At 55.7% G+C, this 20,612-nt stretch overlaps 2 protein-coding genes across 2 annotated transcripts in view; one reads left to right on the top strand and one right to left on the bottom strand.

Annotated features, from left to right (window-relative positions):
- Window positions 1–14,309, top strand: part of PPFIA4 (PTPRF interacting protein alpha 4) — a 32,798-nt gene extending 18,489 nt beyond the window's left edge. The window contains exons 13-30 of the mRNA XM_041489570.1: window positions 1,385–1,526; window positions 1,756–1,961; window positions 2,382–2,622; window positions 2,830–2,865; window positions 3,451–3,584; window positions 3,726–3,883; window positions 4,526–4,619; window positions 4,853–4,934; window positions 5,728–5,928; window positions 7,619–7,681; window positions 8,874–8,900; window positions 9,788–9,963; window positions 10,677–10,774; window positions 11,381–11,556; window positions 11,781–11,849; window positions 12,454–12,631; window positions 13,678–13,765; window positions 14,188–14,309. Coding sequence (XP_041345504.1) covers window positions 1,385–1,526; window positions 1,756–1,961; window positions 2,382–2,622; window positions 2,830–2,865; window positions 3,451–3,584; window positions 3,726–3,883; window positions 4,526–4,619; window positions 4,853–4,934; window positions 5,728–5,928; window positions 7,619–7,681; window positions 8,874–8,900; window positions 9,788–9,963; window positions 10,677–10,774; window positions 11,381–11,556; window positions 11,781–11,849; window positions 12,454–12,631; window positions 13,678–13,736 — 2,140 coding nt within the window. The 3' untranslated portion in view covers window positions 13,737–13,765; window positions 14,188–14,309. The remainder of the gene's footprint in view (window positions 1–1,384; window positions 1,527–1,755; window positions 1,962–2,381; window positions 2,623–2,829; window positions 2,866–3,450; window positions 3,585–3,725; window positions 3,884–4,525; window positions 4,620–4,852; window positions 4,935–5,727; window positions 5,929–7,618; window positions 7,682–8,873; window positions 8,901–9,787; window positions 9,964–10,676; window positions 10,775–11,380; window positions 11,557–11,780; window positions 11,850–12,453; window positions 12,632–13,677; window positions 13,766–14,187) is intronic.
- A 1,324-nt stretch (window positions 14,310–15,633) lies between these two features.
- Window positions 15,634–20,612, bottom strand: MYOG (myogenin). Its single transcript, XM_041489561.1, has 3 exons — window positions 20,086–20,612; window positions 17,142–17,223; window positions 15,634–16,191 (listed from the first exon to the last, which is right to left on the bottom strand). The coding sequence occupies exons 1-3, from the start codon at window positions 20,551–20,553 to the stop codon at window positions 16,070–16,072; spliced, it is 672 nt and encodes a 223-aa protein (XP_041345495.1). The 5' UTR covers window positions 20,554–20,612; the 3' UTR covers window positions 15,634–16,069.

The raw sequence follows: 20,612 nt of genomic DNA, 5'->3' as shown, positions 1-20,612 counted from the left end.
GCAAAGTGGAGACATGGAGTGAGCACCATGGGTGGCTCAAAGTGTCCTCCTGTCAGGCTGCTGCCTTGCTCTGCCTGGTGTGGGACTCACCAGGGCCTGGTCCCAAGCACCAGCCCTGGCAAGGAGGAGGAGGAGGGTGAAGAAGTCCCAGCTGGTTCCTGCTGGGAGGTCCCAACAATCCTCATGTCCTCACACCTGGAGGATGTTTCAGGTGGAATTTTATTCATTGAAATCGCAGAATCATTAAAGTTGGAAGAGTCCTCCAAGGTTATCAGGTCCAACCTTCACCCAAATACCAGCATTTCCACTAAATCACATCACAAAGTGCCTCATCTGCCATTTTTTGAACACTTCCAGGGGTAGGGGCTCCACCACTGCCCTGGGCAGCCTGTGCCAGGGCCTGAACACCCTTTCCATTAAGGAATTTTTCCCGATATCCAACCTGAACCTTCCCTTGAGGCCATTTCCCCTCATCTGTCACTCACTGCCTGGTAGAAGAGACTGACACTCATCAGGGTATTTTCTCATGCAAATGCTGGAATAAACATAAAAAGGACAAGAGCTCCCTGGCTGGCTCCTGCTGGGTACGTGGGGATGGAGAAGACACAAGCTGTGTTGGGACATTCCAGCTGTTCTGGAGAGGGAGGGGCAGGAGGGGCCTGCTCAGCCCGGGCTCCACAGCAGCCCCCCAGTGCAGGGGCTTCGGGGCAGAACTGGCTGGATGCCCCGATGGGTGCACAGAGAGAGGGGAGGGAGCAGCAGGGGAAGGCCCAGGGCTGAACTTCTGACAGTCTGGGAAAGTTGGGAGTCTCTAGAGGTCAGAGATCATCGGAGGCTGCAGATTCCTCAGAAGGGGCAGCTCCAGTCTCTGATCTCTGTGAGCAGGGAGAGGACCCAGGGAGCAGCTGGAGCTGTGTCAGGGGAGATTTAGGCTGGATATCAGGAAAGGTTCTTCCCCCACAGGGTGCTGGGCACTGCCCAGGCTCCCCAGGGAATGGGCACGGCCCCGAGGCTGCCAGAGCTCCAGGAGTGTTTGGACAGCACTGCCAGGGATGCCCCGGGTGGGATTGTTGGGGTGTCTGTGCAGGGCCAGGAGCTGGACTTGATTGTTGTGGGTCCCTTCCAGCTCAGGATATTCTGTGATTCAACGATTCTGTGAGAGATTCTGTGAGTGCATTTCCAGGTCTCCTGTGGGGGAATGGGGCACCTTTTTCCAGAGCCTGGTTTTACATCCTTTTGTGCCATCGCTGGGATGGGCATCCTGCAGTGGTCTCCTCCTCCTGCTCCTCCTCCTCCTCTATCCCAAGAAGCCTGGGCTGCAAGGGGAGCAGGGTGAGGGTGTCCTGCACAGAGCAATGTCCCCCACAGGGCTCTTTCTTCCCAGGTCCCACATGGGCAGTGCCACTGACCTGCGCTTCCCGCTGGGAGCTGTGGTCCACGCCCCGGCCGAGCCCTTCGGAGCAGCTCCGGGGCTGCCCCGGGCACAGAAAGGACGATTCAGTGCCCGGAGAGAGGAGCCAGCCAAGGTAAACCCTGTGCACCCTTGTGTTAGGGTCTGCTCCTGCCCTGCATCCTGGGGTTAGGGTCAGATCTGGAGACTTGGGGCAGCTTCCTTCTCCTGGTGCATTGGTGGGGGAACATTGGAAGGGTTTCTCACTGGGGTCAGGTTGAGATAGAATTCCTGCATGGAGATCACCAGTCTGGCTTTTGGAGACATGGGAATGCTGTGTAGGACTGTGGCCTTTGTTCCCCCAGGACTGGGAGCAGGCCCAGGCAGGTGGGGTCCTGGCCACGGGGCCTCACGCCTTCGACAGCGACCCCGACATCTCCGACGTGGACGAGGATGACCGTGAGACGCTGTTCAGTTCCATGGATGTGCTCTCTCCTGGTGGGCACTCAGATGCCCAGACATTGGCCATGATGCTTCAGGAGCAGCTGGATGCCATCAACGAAGAGATCAGGTATGATCATGGCCAAAACCCAGCACTGCCTTGTGCAGAAATGGCTCCAGGGGGACAACAAATAGCCAGAAGGCTCTGCTGACCTAAAATTGGGGCCTTGGTGTGTCTTCAGCCAGGGAAGTGGCTCCAGGACAGCCACAGGGCTTGGTCCTTCCTGCCATGTCTCCCTGTCCCTCAGCTGCACCAGTGCTGGCTCAGAGGGTCATTATTTCAAACCATCATATTTCATATCCTCCATGGATATTAAAAGGGATCAGGGTGTGTCTCAGCTCTGGTTTTTATGGATCCTGATGGATATTGCTGCCATTCCTGGAGACTGTGGGTTGAGGCACAGGACCAAGGTGCATTTCCCCAGGACAGAGGTCCTGTGTCCCTGGGAAGATGGGGAGCCAGGAGCCCTGAGCCCTGCTGCTTCCCCAGGATGATCCAGGAGGAGAAGGAGTCCACGGAGCTCCGTGCAGAGGAGCTGGAGACGCGGGTCACGAGCGGCAGCATGGAGGGCCTGAACCTCACCCAGCTGTGCAAGAGGGCCTCCATCCCCACCTCGCTGACAGCCCTGTCCCTGGCCAGCTCGTCCCCACCTCTCAGCGGCCGCTCCACGCCCAAGCTCAGCTCCCGCAGCGCCGCGCAGGACCTGGACCGCATGGGGATCATGACGTTGGTGAGGAGCTGGGAGGGGCTGCCGGGGTCCGGCTGTGAGGTGGGAGCGATGCCCGGTGTCCACATGGGCCTGTGGGGGGTGTGGGACAACGGGGTGCCCGTGTTTGCTGCCTCCAGGCTGGCAGCCTGGCCCCGGGACTGCTCTGGGGTGGTGCTCCATTAACTGCCCCCCTTTCTGTGTCTCTCTCGCTTTCCCCCTTGCAATCAGCCCAGCGACTTGAGGAAGCACCGGAGGAAACTGCTAGTGAGTGGCTCCCATCCCGTTGGTTTTTGTCCAAGCCCTTTTTCCAGCCTGCTCCTGGCTTTGTCCACACCAGGTCAGGGTGCAGCAGGCGCGGGATGGAGCTGGGGACCCCAGGGATTCAGCAGGAGGATCATGGGGATCCCGAAAGGTGCTTGGACATGTTCCCGCCGGCAGCCTGGGGGGTCTGACAGGACATGGGGAGGTTCAGAAAGCCACTGGGTCCTCAAACATTGTGTCCCCTCTGGCAATAGGGTGTCCTTGGGACATTCCCATCTGTGCTCCTCAGAGTCCTCTGATGAGGGCCAGCAGCTTCTGTCCCCACACCCTGACCTAGGCCGTGGGGCTGCATCCTCTCACCCCCCATTCCCAGGATCTCAGCCATACTGCCACATCCTCCCCATCCGCTTGGGCATCTGGAACCATTGCCAGAGCTCTCATTCAGGCCATTCCTGGAGCGTGGCAAAGCCCCAGGGCTCTGGTGGCTCTTTTGGCCATGCCTCCATGGAGCAAGAGAGAGGCAGGCAGCAGGGCAAGGATGGAGCTGGGGTCTGGCCTCCCACCCTCACAGCCTCTCCGCTTGTTCAGTCACCCGCAGCTCGGGACGAGAGCCGAGAGGACAAAACCACCATCAAGTGTGAGACATCCCCGCCCTCTTCACCCAGGACACTGCGGCTGGAGAAGCTGGGCCACCCTGCTCTGAGTCAGGAGGATGGCAGGAGGTATGTGGAGACCCTTGGCATCTCTGTTGGTTTGAGGACATACCTGGGGCACACGTGGCATGGGTGGGCTGGGGTTTGCTATGTGCCCTGCTCAGGAATAACCTAAAGGCTTTGCTCTTCGTCTCCCTGTTCCTTACCCAGCTCACTGGAGGACCAGGCTAGCAATCCCAGCAGCAGCCAGGACTCCTTGCACAAGGGCTCCAAGAGGAAGGGGATCAAATCCTCCATCGGGCGCCTGTTTGGGAAGAAAGAGAAGGGTCGTTTTAACCAGCTGAGCAGAGAAGGGGCCACGGGGCAGGGTCCGTGAGCAGCCCTGTCCCTGTCTGTGCCAGGCCTTCCACACCCTCTGGCTCTGTCTGCCATTGGGGTGCTGTTGGGGTGACAGGGAGGGGCAGGGACGCCCCTGCTGGTGTGGGGATGCTGGGGCTGTGGCAGCTTCAGGGAAGTTGGAGCTTTCTCCCCTTGGCATTTCTGGCCTAAGCATGGTGTCACCTTAATGCTCTGTCAGAGCTGGGGTGTGGACAGTGACCTCCTGTCCCTGTATCTCATCTTTAATGCCCCCAAATCTACTTCCCTTTCCATGGATTTTGCAGAGCCCTTTGGTAAGAGCTGCTTTTCTACTCCCAAATCCTTTACTACTTCCATGTTGAGCATTGATGGACTCAATGATCTTTCTGGGCCCCTTCCAGAAGGGACTGTTCTGTGATTTTGGGATTCTGGGACTTGGAAATAAGAGGATGGCAGGAGGGGGTCTGCTTGGGCTTCCCAGGGATGCAGGGCAGCCATGGGGGTGGTTTGCAAAGGGACACTGTCACCTCCTGTGCTGTCACTGTGTGTCCCCCTGGCATGAGGATGGTGACAATGTCCACAGTGGCCCTGTGGGAGGTCACACTGACTCAGAGACATCACACTGACCTGAGGGTGTCTTGCTTGCCCAACAGTGCTGCTGACTGATGTGGAGGGGGGCATCCAGGACCCCCTGGGACTGGGCAAGCTGGGGGCTCAGGCTGAGAAGGATCGGCGCCTACGGAAGAAGTGAGTGAACTTCCTTCCCTACCCCAGCAAGAAACTGATCTGCTGGGAAGCCATGGCACAGGACTAGGAATTGCTGGGAAATCTTCTCATCTTCACCCTCCCTTGGGCTTTGTTACTTCCTTCACAGCTTAGTATCCAGCTGCTTCCTGCTGCTCGGGGTGTGTTCCCTTCAAAGAACTCTCCCTTCCACACAAGTCCCCCATAAATTACTCTTCTGCTTCTGTTCCTGCCAGGCATGAACTCCTGGAAGAGGCTCGGAGGAAAGGATTGCCCTTTGCCCACTGGGATGGCCCCACTGTTGTGTCCTGGCTGGAGGTGCGTGCCCATGGATTGTCCCCATGCTGTGCCCACAGGTCTGTGTGTGCCACCATGTCCCACCACGCTCGATCCATGCACATGGCTGGGGCCTGCAAATCCTGGGAGAGCAGAGGAGATCCCTGCATCCCTCACAGGGACTGTGGAATTATGGTTTGAGTAGAGCTTTGGGTTTGAGCATAAGTCTGTTGAGGAGTGGCTGAGGGAGCTGGGAAAGGGGCTCTTCCTGCAGAAAAGGAGGCTCAGGAGGGACCTTCTGGCTCTGCCCAATTCCTGACAGGAGGGGGAAGCTGGGGAGGGGGGTCAGGCTCTGCTCTCAGGGGACAGGGACAGGACAAGAGGAAATGGCATTAAACTGTGCCAGGGGAGGTTCAGGTTGGGTATTGGGAAAAAGGTCTTCAGTGAAAGGGTGGTCAGGCCCTGGCACAACTGCCCAGGGCAGTGGTGGGGTCACCATCCCTGGGAGTGTTCAAAAGATGTGTGGATGTGGCATTTGGGACATGGTTAGTGGTGAACGTGGCAGTGCTGGGGAAATGGTTGGACTCTGATCTTAGAGGGCTTTTCTGACCTTAATGATTCTATGAAAAGCTCCGTGGTTGCTCCCTCCCTGTGCTGTACCCATGAGGCACAGGGATGGGGGACTGCCCACAGGCCACCTCTGCAAGGTACAACCAAGCCAAGAATCCCACATGGACGTTCAGCTCCGATACTGGGCTCTAGAGAGGGTGGCTCTGCCCCTGGCACAGGAGCCAGGGTGGCAGTGCCAGGCAGTCACTGCTGTCCCTGTCCCCAGCTCTGGGTGGGGATGCCAGCCTGGTACGTGGCTGCATGCCGGGCCAACGTCAAGAGCGGGGCCATCATGTCAGCCCTGTCGGACACCGAGATCCAGCGGGAGATCGGCATCAGCAACGCCCTGCACCGCCTCAAGCTGCGCCTGGCCATCCAGGAGATGGTGTCCCTCACCAGCCCCTCGGCGCCGCCCACGTCCCGCACGGTGAGTGCTCCCTGCACACCCAGGCCCTGCAGGGGCCAGACAGCTCCTTGCCCTCCTTGCCCTGGGGACCACTGTGGCAAGCGTGGCCATGGAGGGGGTGATGTCCCCTCATGGACTGGTCAAACCACTGGACGCTCATCCCCCAGCACAAATGGGGCATTCCCAGCTGGAAGCATGAAGCTCTTTCCAGTTCCAAGGCTCCTGCCACTCACACGGGGTTGTCAGCAGGAGGCCAACCCTGCAAAGAGTAGGACTCAAGGCCTGGCTGCCTTGGAGAGGATAAAACTCCATCCAAAGAGCAGAAATCCGAACATTCCTGATGAACAGGGCCAGCTTGGTTGCACACAGCCTCTTTCCCAATCATTTCAACACAAGCCTTTTCCATCTGAAATTCTTGGGGCAACTCAGAGCTACTGCAGATCCCTGCCCTTGGTGGGATGGAGGGATTGTGTCTTTTGCTGGTCCCCAAAGGCCTCGAGGGGTTAATGGTGGCCAAGTAATGCCAAGACACATCTGTAGACTTGCAGCTGGCAGAAGGAAGGCTGCTATGTCCCCCTCAGATGGCTGTGTCTGGGTTACAGTTGCTGGGGACGGGCCTGCAGGCTCCTTGAGAATCACACTGAAGTGGAAAGGGAGATGAATGAAGGTCCTTGGTCTGCTCTCTGTGTCTGCATGGACAGCCCAGGGTCCCCTTGAGCAGTGAGGTGTCACCGGGCTGAGCTGCAAGGATGGGGGGTGTCCCCAGGACAGCTCCAGCATACAGTGGTCTGATCCTCCACCAGCCTGAGCCGGGCTTGGTTCCAGCATAGTTGGTGTGCTCAGGTGGGCAGAAAGGCCAAGGGCACCTGGGCTGTCCCAGCACTGTGGTGGCAGCAGGTGCAGGACAGTCACCATCCCCTGTGCTGGCACTGCTGGGGTCACACCTGGAATCCTGGGGGTGTTCTGGGCACTTCATGACAACAGAGACCTGGAGGGGCTGGAACGTGTCCAGGGAACCTGAGCCGGGCTTGGTTCCAGCATAGTTGGTGTGCTCAGGTGGGCAGAAAGGCCAAGGGCACCTGGGCTGTCCCAGCACTGTGGTGGCAGCAGGTGCAGGACAGTCACCATCCCCTGTGCTGGCACTGCTGGGGTCACACCTGGAATCCTGGGGGTGTTCTGGGCACTTCATGACAACAGAGACCTGGAGGGGCTGGAACGTGTCCAGGGAAGGGAAGGGGCTGGAGCACCAGGAGTGGCTGAGGGAGCTGGGGGGCTCAACCTGGAGAAAAGGAGGCTCAGGGGGGACCTTCTGGCTCTGCACAACTCCTGACAGGAGGGGGAAGCTGGGGGGAGTCGGGCTTTGCTCCCAGGGAACAGGGACAGGACAGGAGGAAACGGCATTAAACTGTGCCAGGGGTGGTTCAGGTTGGATACTGGGGAAAAGTTCTTCAGTGAAAGGGTGGTCGGGCCGTGGCACAACTGCCCAGGGCAGTGGTGGGGTCACCATCCCTGGAAGTGTTCAAAAAATGAGTGGATGTTGCACTTGAGGATGTGGTTTAGTGCTGAAGATGGTGGTGGTGCTGGCTTGGGGGTTGGACTTGATATTTCAGCCTTAGTGATTCTGTAATTCCATGACTCCATCATGGTGGTTGTGAACTGAGGCCATGTTTCTGTGGTGGTTTGCTCTGACCCCTCTGCTCTTTCCCTGCAGTCCTCTGGAAATGTCTGGGTGACCCATGAGGAGATGGAGAACATGGCAACTTCCACCAAGACGGTGAGGCTGGGCAGCCCCCAGGGTGTTGGGGGAAGCCCCCGGGTGTCGGGGTCCAAGCAGCTCCAGGTGTGTTAACCCAGAGGGAAGGGGATCCCTCACATGTCAGCTCTTGGACAGCACCCTGCAGCTCTTTAGAAACTCTCTTTCAACCTTTAATGTCCTAGCAATTTCTAAAACCCCATCAGATTTTTTTCCCTTGTGGATATCACTGGGTTTCCAGAGCAGCCTGGCTGTTTGGGAGTTAAAGACAAAACCCAGGAGTGATCTCAAGACATATGAGATCCCTGAGTCATTCTGCACCTAAGTCATGGTCTAATCCCCCACTGACCTCAGCATACCCAAATATTGTCCCCACCATGTGTCCCTGCCACTGGCTGACAGCTTGGGGTCCCTTGCAGGGATGTGTCCATGCTCCCAAAAGCTCTGGCTCCTTTGGAGAGATGGAGCCACACTCCCTTCTCTGCAACCTGATCACCCCCATCTGTGTCTCAGAGCAGGGCAGCATTTCAAATTTGGGTGGGAATTGTGTGTCCAAGGCCAGGTTGGTGCACTCTGGGATAGTGGAAGGTGTCCCTGCCCATGGCAGGGGTGGAATAGGATGAGCCCTTCCAATCCAAACAAGTTTGGGGTTCTCTGAAATAGGCATTTTATTGAAGCTTTTGCTGAATAGCAGTGATGTGCCACTGTCCCTTGGTAGGTTCTGTGAGACTGAGGAAAACCCGCATAAGTTGGCAAAGGAGGAAATAGCTACAAAAGCAGCAAATTGGCTTGGGCAGTCCCCTGTGGGTCATGACAGATGTACTGAAGCTTAATTCTCTTTCATCCATCTGACCTGGGGGGACCTAAGAACTCTCTATGTTTCCCAGGGAAGATGAACAAGCCCCAGGGTCAGTGCCATCTCCAGCCCAACCTCATCCTATCTTCTCTTCTTTCTCCTCCTTCTCCTTCTCCTCCCTGTATTCTTGGTTAGAGATGGGGTGGGAACCAGGCCCAGCAGGGTCGGAGTGTCCCCAGCACCCTGGGGACAAGGCTGAGGTCCCCAAGCCATAAGAGCGAGCCCTGTCCCCTCTGTGTCCCTCTGTGCTGAGGGGTGCCATGCTCAGTGTGCGTGGCAGGCCCTGTCCCTGTGCAGGGCCACCAGGTACTGACTCCACTGTCCTTTCTGTTGACATGCTGCATGTGTCACACTTAGGACACAGAGGAAGGCAGCTGGGCACAGGTGAGGTCTCCGGGTCACTCTTGTCCGTGGGTGGTGCATGGAGTGGTCGGGGGGGAGCTGGACATCCCAGGGGATGTTTGGGGCATTGATGTTCACCAAGGCCTTGGAGGCTTTACCTACACCCCGTGGCTGCTCCTCTGGGCCATCTCCCAGGTACAGGATGTCCTCCTGGGCCCTTCTCTGCTCCAGGCAGTGGCTTTTCCTGGGACCTCTGTGAGATCCAGAGCCTGTGTTAAGAACCCCCACCTGTGTGATCACCCTGCATGCAGGCAGGATTTGAGCTGCACATTTGCTTTTCACCTATTTTGTAGCCCCAAGTCCATACAGATGATTTTTATGAAAAGGTTGGAGGAAAGAGTCCTGCTTGGATCCATCTCTTCTGGTTTTATCCCTCTCAAATGTTTTACTTTCCTTCTGGTGGATTTTAATTAATTTTTGGACCAAAATCAGTTTGAAGTGGGAATGAATGGGTAGGTTTGTTTTTTTTTTTTTTCTCAAAACTGACATTGTTTTTTGTTTTGAAGTCATAAAATAGAGATTCTTAAAGTAGAGATTCTTAAAAATGAGCTGGGAATGCACTGGAAGCTATTTCTCCATTATTTTGTCTTTCAATGAGTGTGCTTCTTCCAGAGGCAGCTGCTCATAAAGTCCAGTTATCCCTTGCCATTGCTTTTGGCTATGCTTTGCCTCCTGGAGGGACATGAGTAGGACACAGACCACGGCCAACAGGACTCTTCTCTCCAACTCCTTCAATATCACCCAGGGCTGACTCTCTGGCCTGGCTTTAGCTTCAGGACAGTGACCCTCCTGGGCTGTCACTGATCTGGAATTCTGCAGCTCCACCAAGCCCTGGGTTCTCCCCAGCTTCTCCATGTGCTTCTCTGCAGACACTGGCCTATGGGGACATGAACCACGAGTGGATTGGGAACGAGTGGCTGCCCAGCCTGGGCCTGCCCCAGTACCGCAGCTACTTCATGGAATGCCTGGTGGACGCGCGCATGCTGGACCACCTCACCAAGAAGGACCTGAGGGTGCACCTGAAGATGGTGGACAGCTTCCACCGGTGAGTCCTGGCCCCCGGAGGTCCCCAGCGTGCATGTGGAGCAGAGGAGGGGGGGATTTGAGGGATTCTCCCCTGCCTTGGCCAGCCCTGGATGGCTCTTCCAGGCTGGACTCACCGCCCTGAGGTGGGGCAGTTAAGGGCAGAAGTTCTCCTTCACCTCACTCCCTGCTGCAGAATTGCAGAGGACCAGGCCTTCCCCCGGCTGTGAAGCAAACCATGGGCAAAACTTCAGGCTCATCCCACCTGGTGCTCCCCTGCTGTCTGCCAGCAGCCCAGTGGGAGAAGGCTTGTGCCATCCAAGCCATGGCTCCAACACCAGGTTCCAACCCTGCCATGGGGTTCCCACTGCCCACCCTGACCCATGGGCCTGCCAGGGTCACCTCCATGGGTGAGCCCTTCAGCCTGGTACAGCCCCCATGGGCTGGTTCCCCCTTCCCTCTCCAGTCACCAAGTGTGAGCATTGTTTGGATCTGTACGCTCTCAGGCAGCTGGAACAGGCTCAAACTGATGGAGTGGGGAATTGCCATGGAAGGGAGGGACATTCCCCATTGTCCAGCTTTGGGTTCTGTCTGTCCCGACCCATCCCTGGCCTGATACATCCTTAGGCATGTGGGGACAGAGAGAGGGGTTCCTTCCCGAGTCCCTCCCATCCACGTGTCCTGGAGGGCTGAGTGACCCCTTGTGTCCCCTCGTGTCCCCTCGTGTTGTTGCAGCACCAGCCTCCAGTACGGCATCATGTGCCTCAAGAGGCTCAACTACGACCGCAAAGAGCTCGAGAGGAGGAGAGAGGAGACCCAGCATGAAATCAAAGGTCAGCACCCCCTGTCCAGCTCCAGAACAGGAGAGAAACCTCACAGGAGATATCCAGAGCTGGTCTCTCTTCTATCTCTTTTTTTTTACCCATTATTTCCAAGCCCCCAGTGCTGTTCTCCTGAGGCACCTTCCTGCTGCTCCAAGTGCCTTTATTGGCTGACCCCAGGCAGGCATGAGGAGGGAGGAGGGGAAAGCAAAGATGAGCCTGAGCATCCCATGATCTTCTCTGCCCATTTCACTACTCAGGACATCCCCAGCTTGATCAGCCTCCCCTTCCTCGTCACTGTCGTGAGATTCCCTGTGCATCTGGCTGCTGCTTGGATTACATCTCATTATTGATAATGCCCGTAATTACATCAGCAGCCGTGGGTTCTTAGGATTAATTTGCACCGTTGTTTTCTGCCTGTTATTTCAGCTTTGAGCTTGGTGAATTGAACCGAGCTGGTTTTGGCACTTGAGCTCCTGGTTTTGCTGCTGGCTTGGGAAGGAGAGTCCCAGGATCATCCTAGAGCAAAGGGAAAGGGCCTCAGGACATCCCCAGACCTCCTCAGAGCCATGAGTATGGTGTGAGGTAGCCCTGAGCCATGTCCTTGCTGTTGTGCAGATGTGTTGGTGTGGACCAATGACCAGGTCATTCACTGGATCCAGTCCATTGGGCTGCGCGAGTACGGGAACAACCTGGTGGAGAGTGGTGTGCACGGGGCCCTGCTGGCCCTCGATGAAAACTTTGACCACAACAGCCTGGCCCTTGTGCTGCAGATCCCCACCCAGAACACCCAGGTAGGAGCAGCAACCTTGGGGGATTTTGGAGGAGAGTGGCCAGTGTGGGACATGGCTGTGGTGTGACCACACCCGTGTCACCAACTCGGCTCTGCCTTTCAAAGCAGAGGTCTCCTATGGCATGGGGGCTCTTTCTGTCATGCTCAGGCTTTCCTAGAACTGAAGTTTGGGCTGGAAGCACATTCCCCATTGATGGGGGATCATAATTTTTTGGTTAATTTCAGGCTCGACAAGTGCTGGAGAGGGAGTTCAACAACCTGCTCGCCTTGGGCACGGACCGGAGGCTGGATGATGTGAGTGCCAAACCTCTCCATGTCCTGTGTGACTGGGGAAGGACTTGGGGGTGTTGGTGGATGAGAAGCTCAGCGTGCCCCGGCCCTGTGCTCTTGCAGCCCAGAACCCCCCTGTGCTGGGCTGATCCCCCAGTGTGGGCAGCAGGGCAGGGGGGGATTCTGCCCCTGTGCCCTGCTCAGCTGAGACCCCACCTGCAGAGCTGCCTCCAGCCCCAGACTCCTATATCAGAAGGACATGGAGCTGCTGGAGTGAGTCCAGAGGAAGAGCTCTGAGGGCTGGAGCTCCTCTGCCATGAGTCCAGCATCCCTTGGAGTCTTTACTGGGACATTTGTGCTGATGTCTCCAAGGCATCTTTGCAGGCACACTGCAAAGATGATCTGTCTCTTCTCTACAGGCTGCTGTAAAGAGACAGATGAGCTGGAAACGATAAAGCCAATGCCATGGGGTCCCAGCAAGATGTCTGATGTCCTCAGCCCAGTTTGATCCCACACTTTTCTAGAGCTGGTCACCAAGGACAGGCATACCCTTGTTAGCTGGTGTCTCACAGGGCCAGGAGGTGCTGCTGGCACTGACCCCGGGCCTGTCACACGCTGTTCCCTGCAGGGCGATGACAAAACCTTCCGTCGGACGCCGTCCTGGCGCAAGCGCTTCCGCCCACGGGACGTGCACAGCATCAACCTGCTCAGCGGCTCTGCTGAGACCCTCCCCGCCGGCTTCCGTGTCACCAGCCTCGTGCCACTGCCCCCTCCAGCTGCTCCAGCCAAGAAAATGCCCCCGGAAGGTGGGTCAGGCCTTCTCCAGGGAAAGGGGGTCCTCTCCCACCCCTGCTCAGAGTCTTAGGGAATGTAGGGAAGGATGGGCTTGCTGGTCACCCAAGATGCTCAATCCACATGATCCTGGAGTGGTGGCCTGCTGGAAATATTTTTCTGAAAGGGTTACTTCAGACCTGTGTGTGAGTTCTTGGTTATGAACTACAAGAACCAGTTAGGGGCCAGGATTGTGGCATGAAGTGGGATATGTCACCCAGGGGCTGCCAGGATGCAGGAGCCCAGTCTGGGCCAGTTTCCTCCATTCTGGTTTTGGGAACCACCCCCAAAGGGATGTATTAACTGGCTCCATTTGCCTGAGCTCTCCCAGGGCTGGCAGGACCTGCTGGGACACCCTGCCTGCCTGTGGTGCTGGCTGTCCTGTTTTATGTTCTAGGATCTGCCTCCGCCACACAACTCCTTTCTTCAAGGTGTCTTGGTCCCTTCCAAAGCTGTAGGGGGCAGAAGCTCCAGCCAGGTCACCCCGATTTGTCCCCTGTACCAGGCACCCTGGTCCCACTATCCCAAGGCAGCAGCTGCTCCCCACTGGAGCAAAGCTGGCTTCAGCAGACTCAGAAATAAGGATGGGAATGAGAATTAAAGAGCTGTGTACTTACCTTCAAACTCCAAACCCCAGATTCAGCTCTTCTCCTGCCTCCAGTTTTGCTCAGATGTCCCAGTTTTCCATCCAGCAGTTTGAGTCAGGCTTCTGTTTTACCTTTTTCACCCCATCCCTGGAAGCTGCAATTCCCACCTGGCTGAAGACAGTGAAACCTGGGACAGAATCCCACCCAGACAGGAAGCTCACCCTGCCCAGGAGCAGGGATGGCAAGTGGCAATTTCCCAAATTCCCTGGAGCCTCAGGCGCGTCTGAGCTGGCCAAACGTGGCTCTTCCTCTGACCCTGATCTTCACATGGCTGCAGTGCACAGTTGCTGCTCAATAAACACAGGATTTGGGGACGCTGGGGCAGTCACTAATTGCTGGGGCAGTCACTAATTTGCTCTTTGGTTCCCTTCCAGTCAGTGCCTCCGGGTCCCCAAGGCTGGAGACCTCCACGGTCCGGACGTACTCGTGCTGAGGGTCAGTGAGATGGGAGCCAAGCCCTGGGTGAGTGCGAGGCCCTGGAGCTGGCCGGGGACCAAGGGCAGAGCAGGAGCCCAGCAGCACCCAGGCAGGGGGCTGCCCTCACCAAGCTTTGGCCATGGAGGACCAGGGAGACCCCAGTGGTGGGGGAGCTGCTGCTGCCCCAGGCTCACAGAGATGATGCAGGAGGGATGCTCAGTGTCCCACCACATGCGGTTTGTCCACTCTTGGACAGGTGGCTCCACTGGGGACCCCAGGATGCCATTCCCACTTGTGTGAGGGAAGGATAGTGAAGCACTTCAGGGAGGCTCCTGCTGTGCCCTGGGCCATGGTTGCCCTATGCCAGGAGGATCCAGTGCTGATTCCATCTGGGTTTGTTGGCCGGTGGGTGCACGGGTGGAGCTGAGCCAGCATCCTCACGGAGCCTTTCCCACTTTGCTCCTCAGCAAACCTCCATGTCTGTATGCCATGTGCTGGCTGCCTTCCAGGACAAGAGCCCAGCCTGTGCCTGTTCCTCGGCCCTGACCCACAGACTGTCACTGCTGTGGACCGACAAGATCTGTCCCTCCTGCTCATGCACCCCCTGCTTCCCCTGGCTCCCGTGGCTCCCACCATGGCCTGTCCCCCACTTCTCCTGCGCTGGCTGGGCCATGGATGTGCTTCAGATGCCGTCCTGGCATGGTGCAATTTGGGGAGCAGCACAGACACCCCCAAAGTGTCTGCGATGTTTGGAAACCTCTCTCCTGCCTGGTTCATGTTGCCAATCTGCCACGGGGCTGCACTCACTTGCCTGAGCCCTGGGCATCAGGGATGCTGCTGCCCACAGGACTTGAAGCCAAGGAAGATTCAGGCTTGTGAAAATCCTCCCTCCAGGGTGGCCGGGCAAGGAGCTGCCCTTAGGGGGGCTGGGGCAGTGCCAGGGCTGGTGCTGGGTGGGATGAAGGGGGCCCAGTGTGAGGCCAGGAGGGCAGTGTCTGCCCAGGGCTGGGTGGGCAAGGTGCTGATTTTGGTGCTGTCAGGTGCCCTGTTCAGGGGGGCTGTGCCTGGGACCGCCCCACACGGCTCATGGGGACGGTGTCCAGCATCCACAGGAGAGGGGACCCTCCTTGGGTGCCCAGGGAGACAACGGGAGCCCCCTCCACCCCTGGGATGTGCCCACCCTTCCCCTCTGGTTGCAGAGGAGATGCTCTCCCCTCCTGCCTCCTGGCAGGGGTCAATCCAGGAGGCTCTTAACTCTTCCCATTTCTTCCATAGGGTAGGATCTCTTTGTCTCCTCATGCCACGTTTGCCTTGTGTGGCCCCTATTTCTGATGTGATATTTATTGATGGCTGGAATGACCTTATACTTATCATGTGCTGTCTGGAAGTGCAATATCTGAGAGACTCTACAGTCACAACGTCTTTTTGGTGTATCATTTGCCTAATACAGTACTAAATATTTTTTTAATTTGAAGAGTCAGTGAGCCCTTTATATTGATGCCCTATTTCTTTCGTCATATTACTGGTACTGCATGGACTCCAAACCCTGGATTGGGTCAGGAAAGGATGTATGTGTGTTCCAATAAACAGGATTTTAAAACAGTGCTGGCTTTGAGCCTCCTTTATAGAGCCCAAATTAAAAATATCATTAATCTCTAGCTCCCTCAAGATCTTTGGGGTGCAAGGCTGAACCCCAGTTAAACACCAGTGAAATCACTGGTCCATGTGGGGCTAATTGAAGTGTGGCACATCCAGTTCCCAGCTGAGTGAATGGGCTGAGGTCCAGCTGGATTTACTGATATGAAAATCTCCAACCTGGATTTGGGGATTGTGTAACTGGGGAGACCTGCACAGGGCAGGAAAACAGTAAAGGAAACCCCAAGCTGTCCAAACAAGAATGCCTTTATTTAAAAAAGAATCCAAATAAGTTAGCAAAAATAATAATTAAAAAAACCCTAAATGGCAACTGCACACAGCGTTCAGTAGAAAAGACAGGTGGGCTCCGGGTCAGCACCACCGGACCTTGGTCAAGGAGCATCTGGAAAACTCAGCAAAGCTAACCCAGCACACACATTGGCCCTAAACCCGCCCGGCCCTGGCTGGGCAGTGGAGCAGGGCCTGGCCCTGGGCAGCCCCTCCAGGATCTGCGGCCGCTGCCCCATCCCACCTCTGCCTGTTCTTCTTGCAGCCCGGCAGGAGCGCTCCAAGGAGTGGGAAGGGAGCCGAGTGGTGTCAGCTGTGCAGCCCACAGCACTGGAGGGGTGGATGTGATTTCCAGCGGCTGGACCCTTCTGGCATCTCATTCCCACCCCATTACCATTTCTTGGAGCCGCCGGGGTTTGCACCAGCTCAGTTTTGACCCCGCTCCTCTGGGAACGTCACAGCCACGTCCTCCACAGCAATGCTCTCCACGATGGAGGACAGCGAGTGCAGATTGCGCTCCTCGGCTGCCTCGTCAGCCAGGAGGTGATCTGGGGAGACAGAGGGGTGAGGACACTGCTGGGAATGGGATCTGGGGAGACAGAGGGGTGAGGACGCTGCTGGGAATGGGATCTGTGGGAGCAAGGTATGAGGACACTGCTGGGAAGGGGGACTATGTGCTGGAGATGGCTCCAGGTTCTGCTCAAGGGGATGTAGGTTAGTGGTGAACATGGCTGAGGGTTGGACTTGATGATCTTTTGCATCTGTAACAATTCGTTGATTCTTTTCTACGATTCTATGACCCCATGATCCTCCAGAGGGACCTAGGGACCTGCTGCCAGCCCCCACCCTGGGGAAGGATGGGAGAGCAAAAGGGAGTGGGACTTTTGGATCCTTTATAGGTTTTAATCTCCATTGGAAAATGAGATTTAAGTTTTTGCCTTCTGGGGAAAATAACAGGTGGATTTGGCAGGGTCAGGGATAATGGCAAGCATGGAAAAAAAGATCAGCAGCTGCCAAGGGGGTGTAGGGAGGGAAGGGGGGCTGGGGCAGCGCTGGCCAGCCATGCTCAGCTATGCCCAGCCATGCCAGCGCTGCCCCAGCCATGCCCAGTGATGCCCTGCCAAGCATGCCAAGCCAGGGATGGCAACAGATGAAACCCCTGCTGGGGATGAAGGCACCAGGGCCCCAGGCTGCTGCAGCCCAATTTCTCGGCTCCCAGGGGTTGGTGTTTTGGTGAAATCAGGGCTTGGAGAACCCTGAATTGCTGAGAATTGAGCCAAGGAGGTTCTGCAGGATTTCTGAGCTCATCACTCTGCAGCAGTGGGACAGGGAGAGAAGGTCAAGGTTCCTTCTGCCCTTTGCTCCAAGAGTCTCCTGCCTGGGGAGGGGGTTGGCTCAGTGATGCTCTGCTCCAGGCCTGCAGTGTCCCTGCTGTTCCCACTCCCTGCAGAGCCCAGCGAGGCCGTGGGATGCCCCAGGGAGGTGAGGAGGGCGTTACCTGCAGGGTTGGTGCCGAACTCCAGCTGGCTGCTCCACTCGGGGCTGCAGGAGGAGCTGCCGGACCCGCAGTCACTGGATGCCTGCAGGAGCCCAGAGCAACTGTGTGTCACCTCCTCTGGCACAGCTGAACCCCACCAGCATCCCCAAAAACACCCAGGGCGCTCATCCCACAGCATGACACCCCTGTGGAGGGGGACATGTCCCTCCCCACCTGCAGGAGCCAACAGCACGCGGGGTCCCTAGGACCCATCAGGGCCAGGTGCTTCCTTAACCATAAAGGCTGGAAAAACCTCCTTTTTTTGGAACACTGGCCACAGAGAAATGGGGCTCCCTGCTCACTGCAGGTAAAAAGGTGTTGCTTTCCCCACTGATTATGAAAAAGGGCTGGAGTCAAACAAATGTCCTTGGGTAAAACACCTTTTTACTGAGAATCACCTAATCAGGCTTGTAAAAAATGATACATGGGCTAGATGCCCTCAGGCCGTCCTGAGGGAGGAGACTGGGAAAAGCTTTTGGCAGTTTGATTTGTGGATTTGGAGCTGAGTGGTTGTGGAGAAAAGAGCTGACAGCATGAAAAATGAGAGCATTATTCAGCACAGCTCAGAATTCACTTTTTTTGGGTGTGTCTTTATCTGGGAATGGGTGTCAGCTCAGGTAAAACCCCAAAAGTGATTTATATGAGCAACCTCACAGTCCCAACTCTTTGTAGCAGACGAGAATGGCACTTTGGCTCTACAAGCTCATGGCAGCATGGGGTAATTAATTAGCACTTGGACTTATTTCCCATTAAAGCAGGAAATTCTTACAGATATGATCTTTTTTTTCCCCCAAAATATTGGCTTTTGCATCAATATGTGAGCCCCTGGCTGCACCTGGGAGAAGGGGCAGCTCACAACAGAAGTGACAAAGGGACAGCTCAGCAGAGTTTTGGGCACATTTGCAAATCCAAGTGGATTCTGGGATGTGGATATTGGATTCTGGTATCCAAGTGAATTCTGGCATTAAAGTGGATACTGGGAAGTCCCACTAATATGTAGGATGGAGCCTAAATACTTTTTCCTTCCTTTATTCAGCATTAAATTTTATCACCTGGATACCTACTGGTTGGGCCCTTAAATCCCTTAGTCTGGAAGGAGATGTGGGATTCCCTCTTCTGGGCCTCTGACACTGTCCTTCCATATCTGTATCTGTATCTGTATCTGTATCTGTATCTGTATCTGTATCTGTATCTATCTATATCTATATATATATATGTATCTGTATCTATCTGCATCTATATCTATATGGATATCTATCTATCTATCTATCTATCTATCTATCTCCATATATCTACATGTCATATTTATATCCAAATCTACTTTACCTATTTCTGTATCTATATCATCCATATCTACATTATCTATATCTCCATAATCTGTATCTATACATGTACCTGTATGCCATTTATATATTCTATATCTAATCTATATAATCTTTATCACTGCCTATATTATTGATATATATTTATATAATCTATCTCTATAATTTGTATCTATCTCTATCATATCCATATCAACTTCATCTCTAATTTGTCTGTATGATCTCTGGATCTATAGAACCCATATCATCAATGCCTAAACCAATACATACCCCTACATCTATCTATTCCATCTCTCCCTAGACCTTAGCTGTAGTTTCAGCTCTCTGTGCATTTGCAGATCCAAACCTCAGAGCAGCAGGGAAGCACGTACCCAGATATCCACAGGAATCCGGGGGAAGGTGAAAATACCTCTCAAAAACTTGGTTAAATGACTAAATTCTTGTGGAGTGACAGGTCCTGGCTCTCTGGGGATGGTGGCAGGACACAACTACTGAGTGTCCTCAGCCAGTGCCCAAATGGGCCCTTAGGTCCTAGAAACCAGAGCTGTCCCTGTGCCATCCCTCTCATCCCTTCCTCTGCCTGGGTGTGAACAGGGAGTTAACACTCCCTGTTTTATTTTATAATTTATGCTTTATATTTTTTGTATATTTCATATCTGTATTTATATTTTTGTATTTAGTATTTAATATTATTAATTGTTATGTTATATTATATTTTCATTTAGTTTAGGTACTTAATTTTCACCATTCCCACCCGTCCCCAACCCAGGCCCACGTGTCACTCACGTGCACGGCCCCAGTGCAGCCATTCACAGGGACAGAGTGGCTGTGGCCCCTTTCCCACAGGGATGTGAGCACTCAGCAGGGCTGGATCATTGTCTGCGTGCCCCCGTGCAGGACACACTCACACATCCACCAGTGTCCCAAGATGGCAGTGTCTGCCCCGCCCCAGAGCTGGGGTCCTGTTCCCCCCCAGCAGGACCCAGTGCCCCAGAGCTTCTGCAGTGCCTCTGCTTGGGGTTACCCCCACAGGGCATCACCCCACAGAGCAATGTCCCCATAGAGAATCACTCCCCTATGGCATCACTCCCATAGGCCTTAACCCTGAAATGGCATCAACCCCTTAAAGCATCATCCCATAATGCATCACCCGTGTAGAATGGACACCCCAAAATGACATCACCCCCCCAAAGAACATCATTCCCATATGGCATCAACCCCATAGAGTGTCACCCCCATAGGGCATAACCTCCATAGGCCATTGTCCCCTTAGAGCATCTCTGCCATAGAATGGCACTCCAAAATGACCCCACATCAGGCATCACCCCCATAGAGCATCACCCCTAAATAGCATCCCCCTACAGAGCATCGTCCCATAGAATATCACCCCACAGAAAGTCACCTTCATAGGGCATTGTCCCCACAGAGCATCAGCCCCACATGGCCCTTCTCCCATGGAGTGTCACCCCGAAATGGCATCACGCCCATAGCGCGTCACCCCCACACTCATCACCCCCCGGGCACCACCTCCCGCAGGTGCTGCCAGCCCAGGCTGGGGACGCGGGGACAGCGGGGGCACTCACGGCGGGCGGGGGTCGGAAGCGCAGGTCCCGCTGCTCCCGCTCCTGCTGGTTGAGGGAGCTGAGCAGGCTCTGCAGCCGCTCGATGTACTGGATGGCGCTGCGCAGGATCTCCACCTTGGGCAGCCGCTGGTTGGGGTTCAGGAGGGTGCTGCGCTTCAGAGCCTCGAACGCCTCGTTCACCTTCTTGAGCCGCCGCTTCTCCCGCAGCGTGGCCGCTCGCCGCCGGTCCATGGACACCGATTTCCTCTTGCACACCTTGCAGGCCCAGGGCAGGCACTGCCCGGGACAGTGCTCGGCCAGCGCCTCCTTGTCCTCCAGAGCCACCCTGCCCTCGGCACACAGGCCCGCCTCGGCGCGCTCGGGGAACGCCGCGGGCTCGTAGGCCTGCAAGCGGGAGCCCAGAAAGTTTTCCCCATCGTAAAACCTCTGCTCCGGGAAGAAATACGGGTTGGTCTCGAAGAGCTCCATGGGCGGCTCGGGGACGTGTGCGCGGCTCGGGGACGGCTGCTCCCTCTCCCCGCGCCAAC

This window comes from Pyrgilauda ruficollis, unplaced genomic scaffold (assembly GCF_017590135.1).
Source record: "Pyrgilauda ruficollis isolate IOZ18807 unplaced genomic scaffold, ASM1759013v1 scaffold95, whole genome shotgun sequence".
In the NCBI taxonomy this organism is placed as follows: Eukaryota; Metazoa; Chordata; class Aves; order Passeriformes; family Passeridae; genus Pyrgilauda; species Pyrgilauda ruficollis.
Note: the sequence above shows the minus strand (reverse complement) of the source record. Positions and strands in the feature narration are given on the sequence as shown.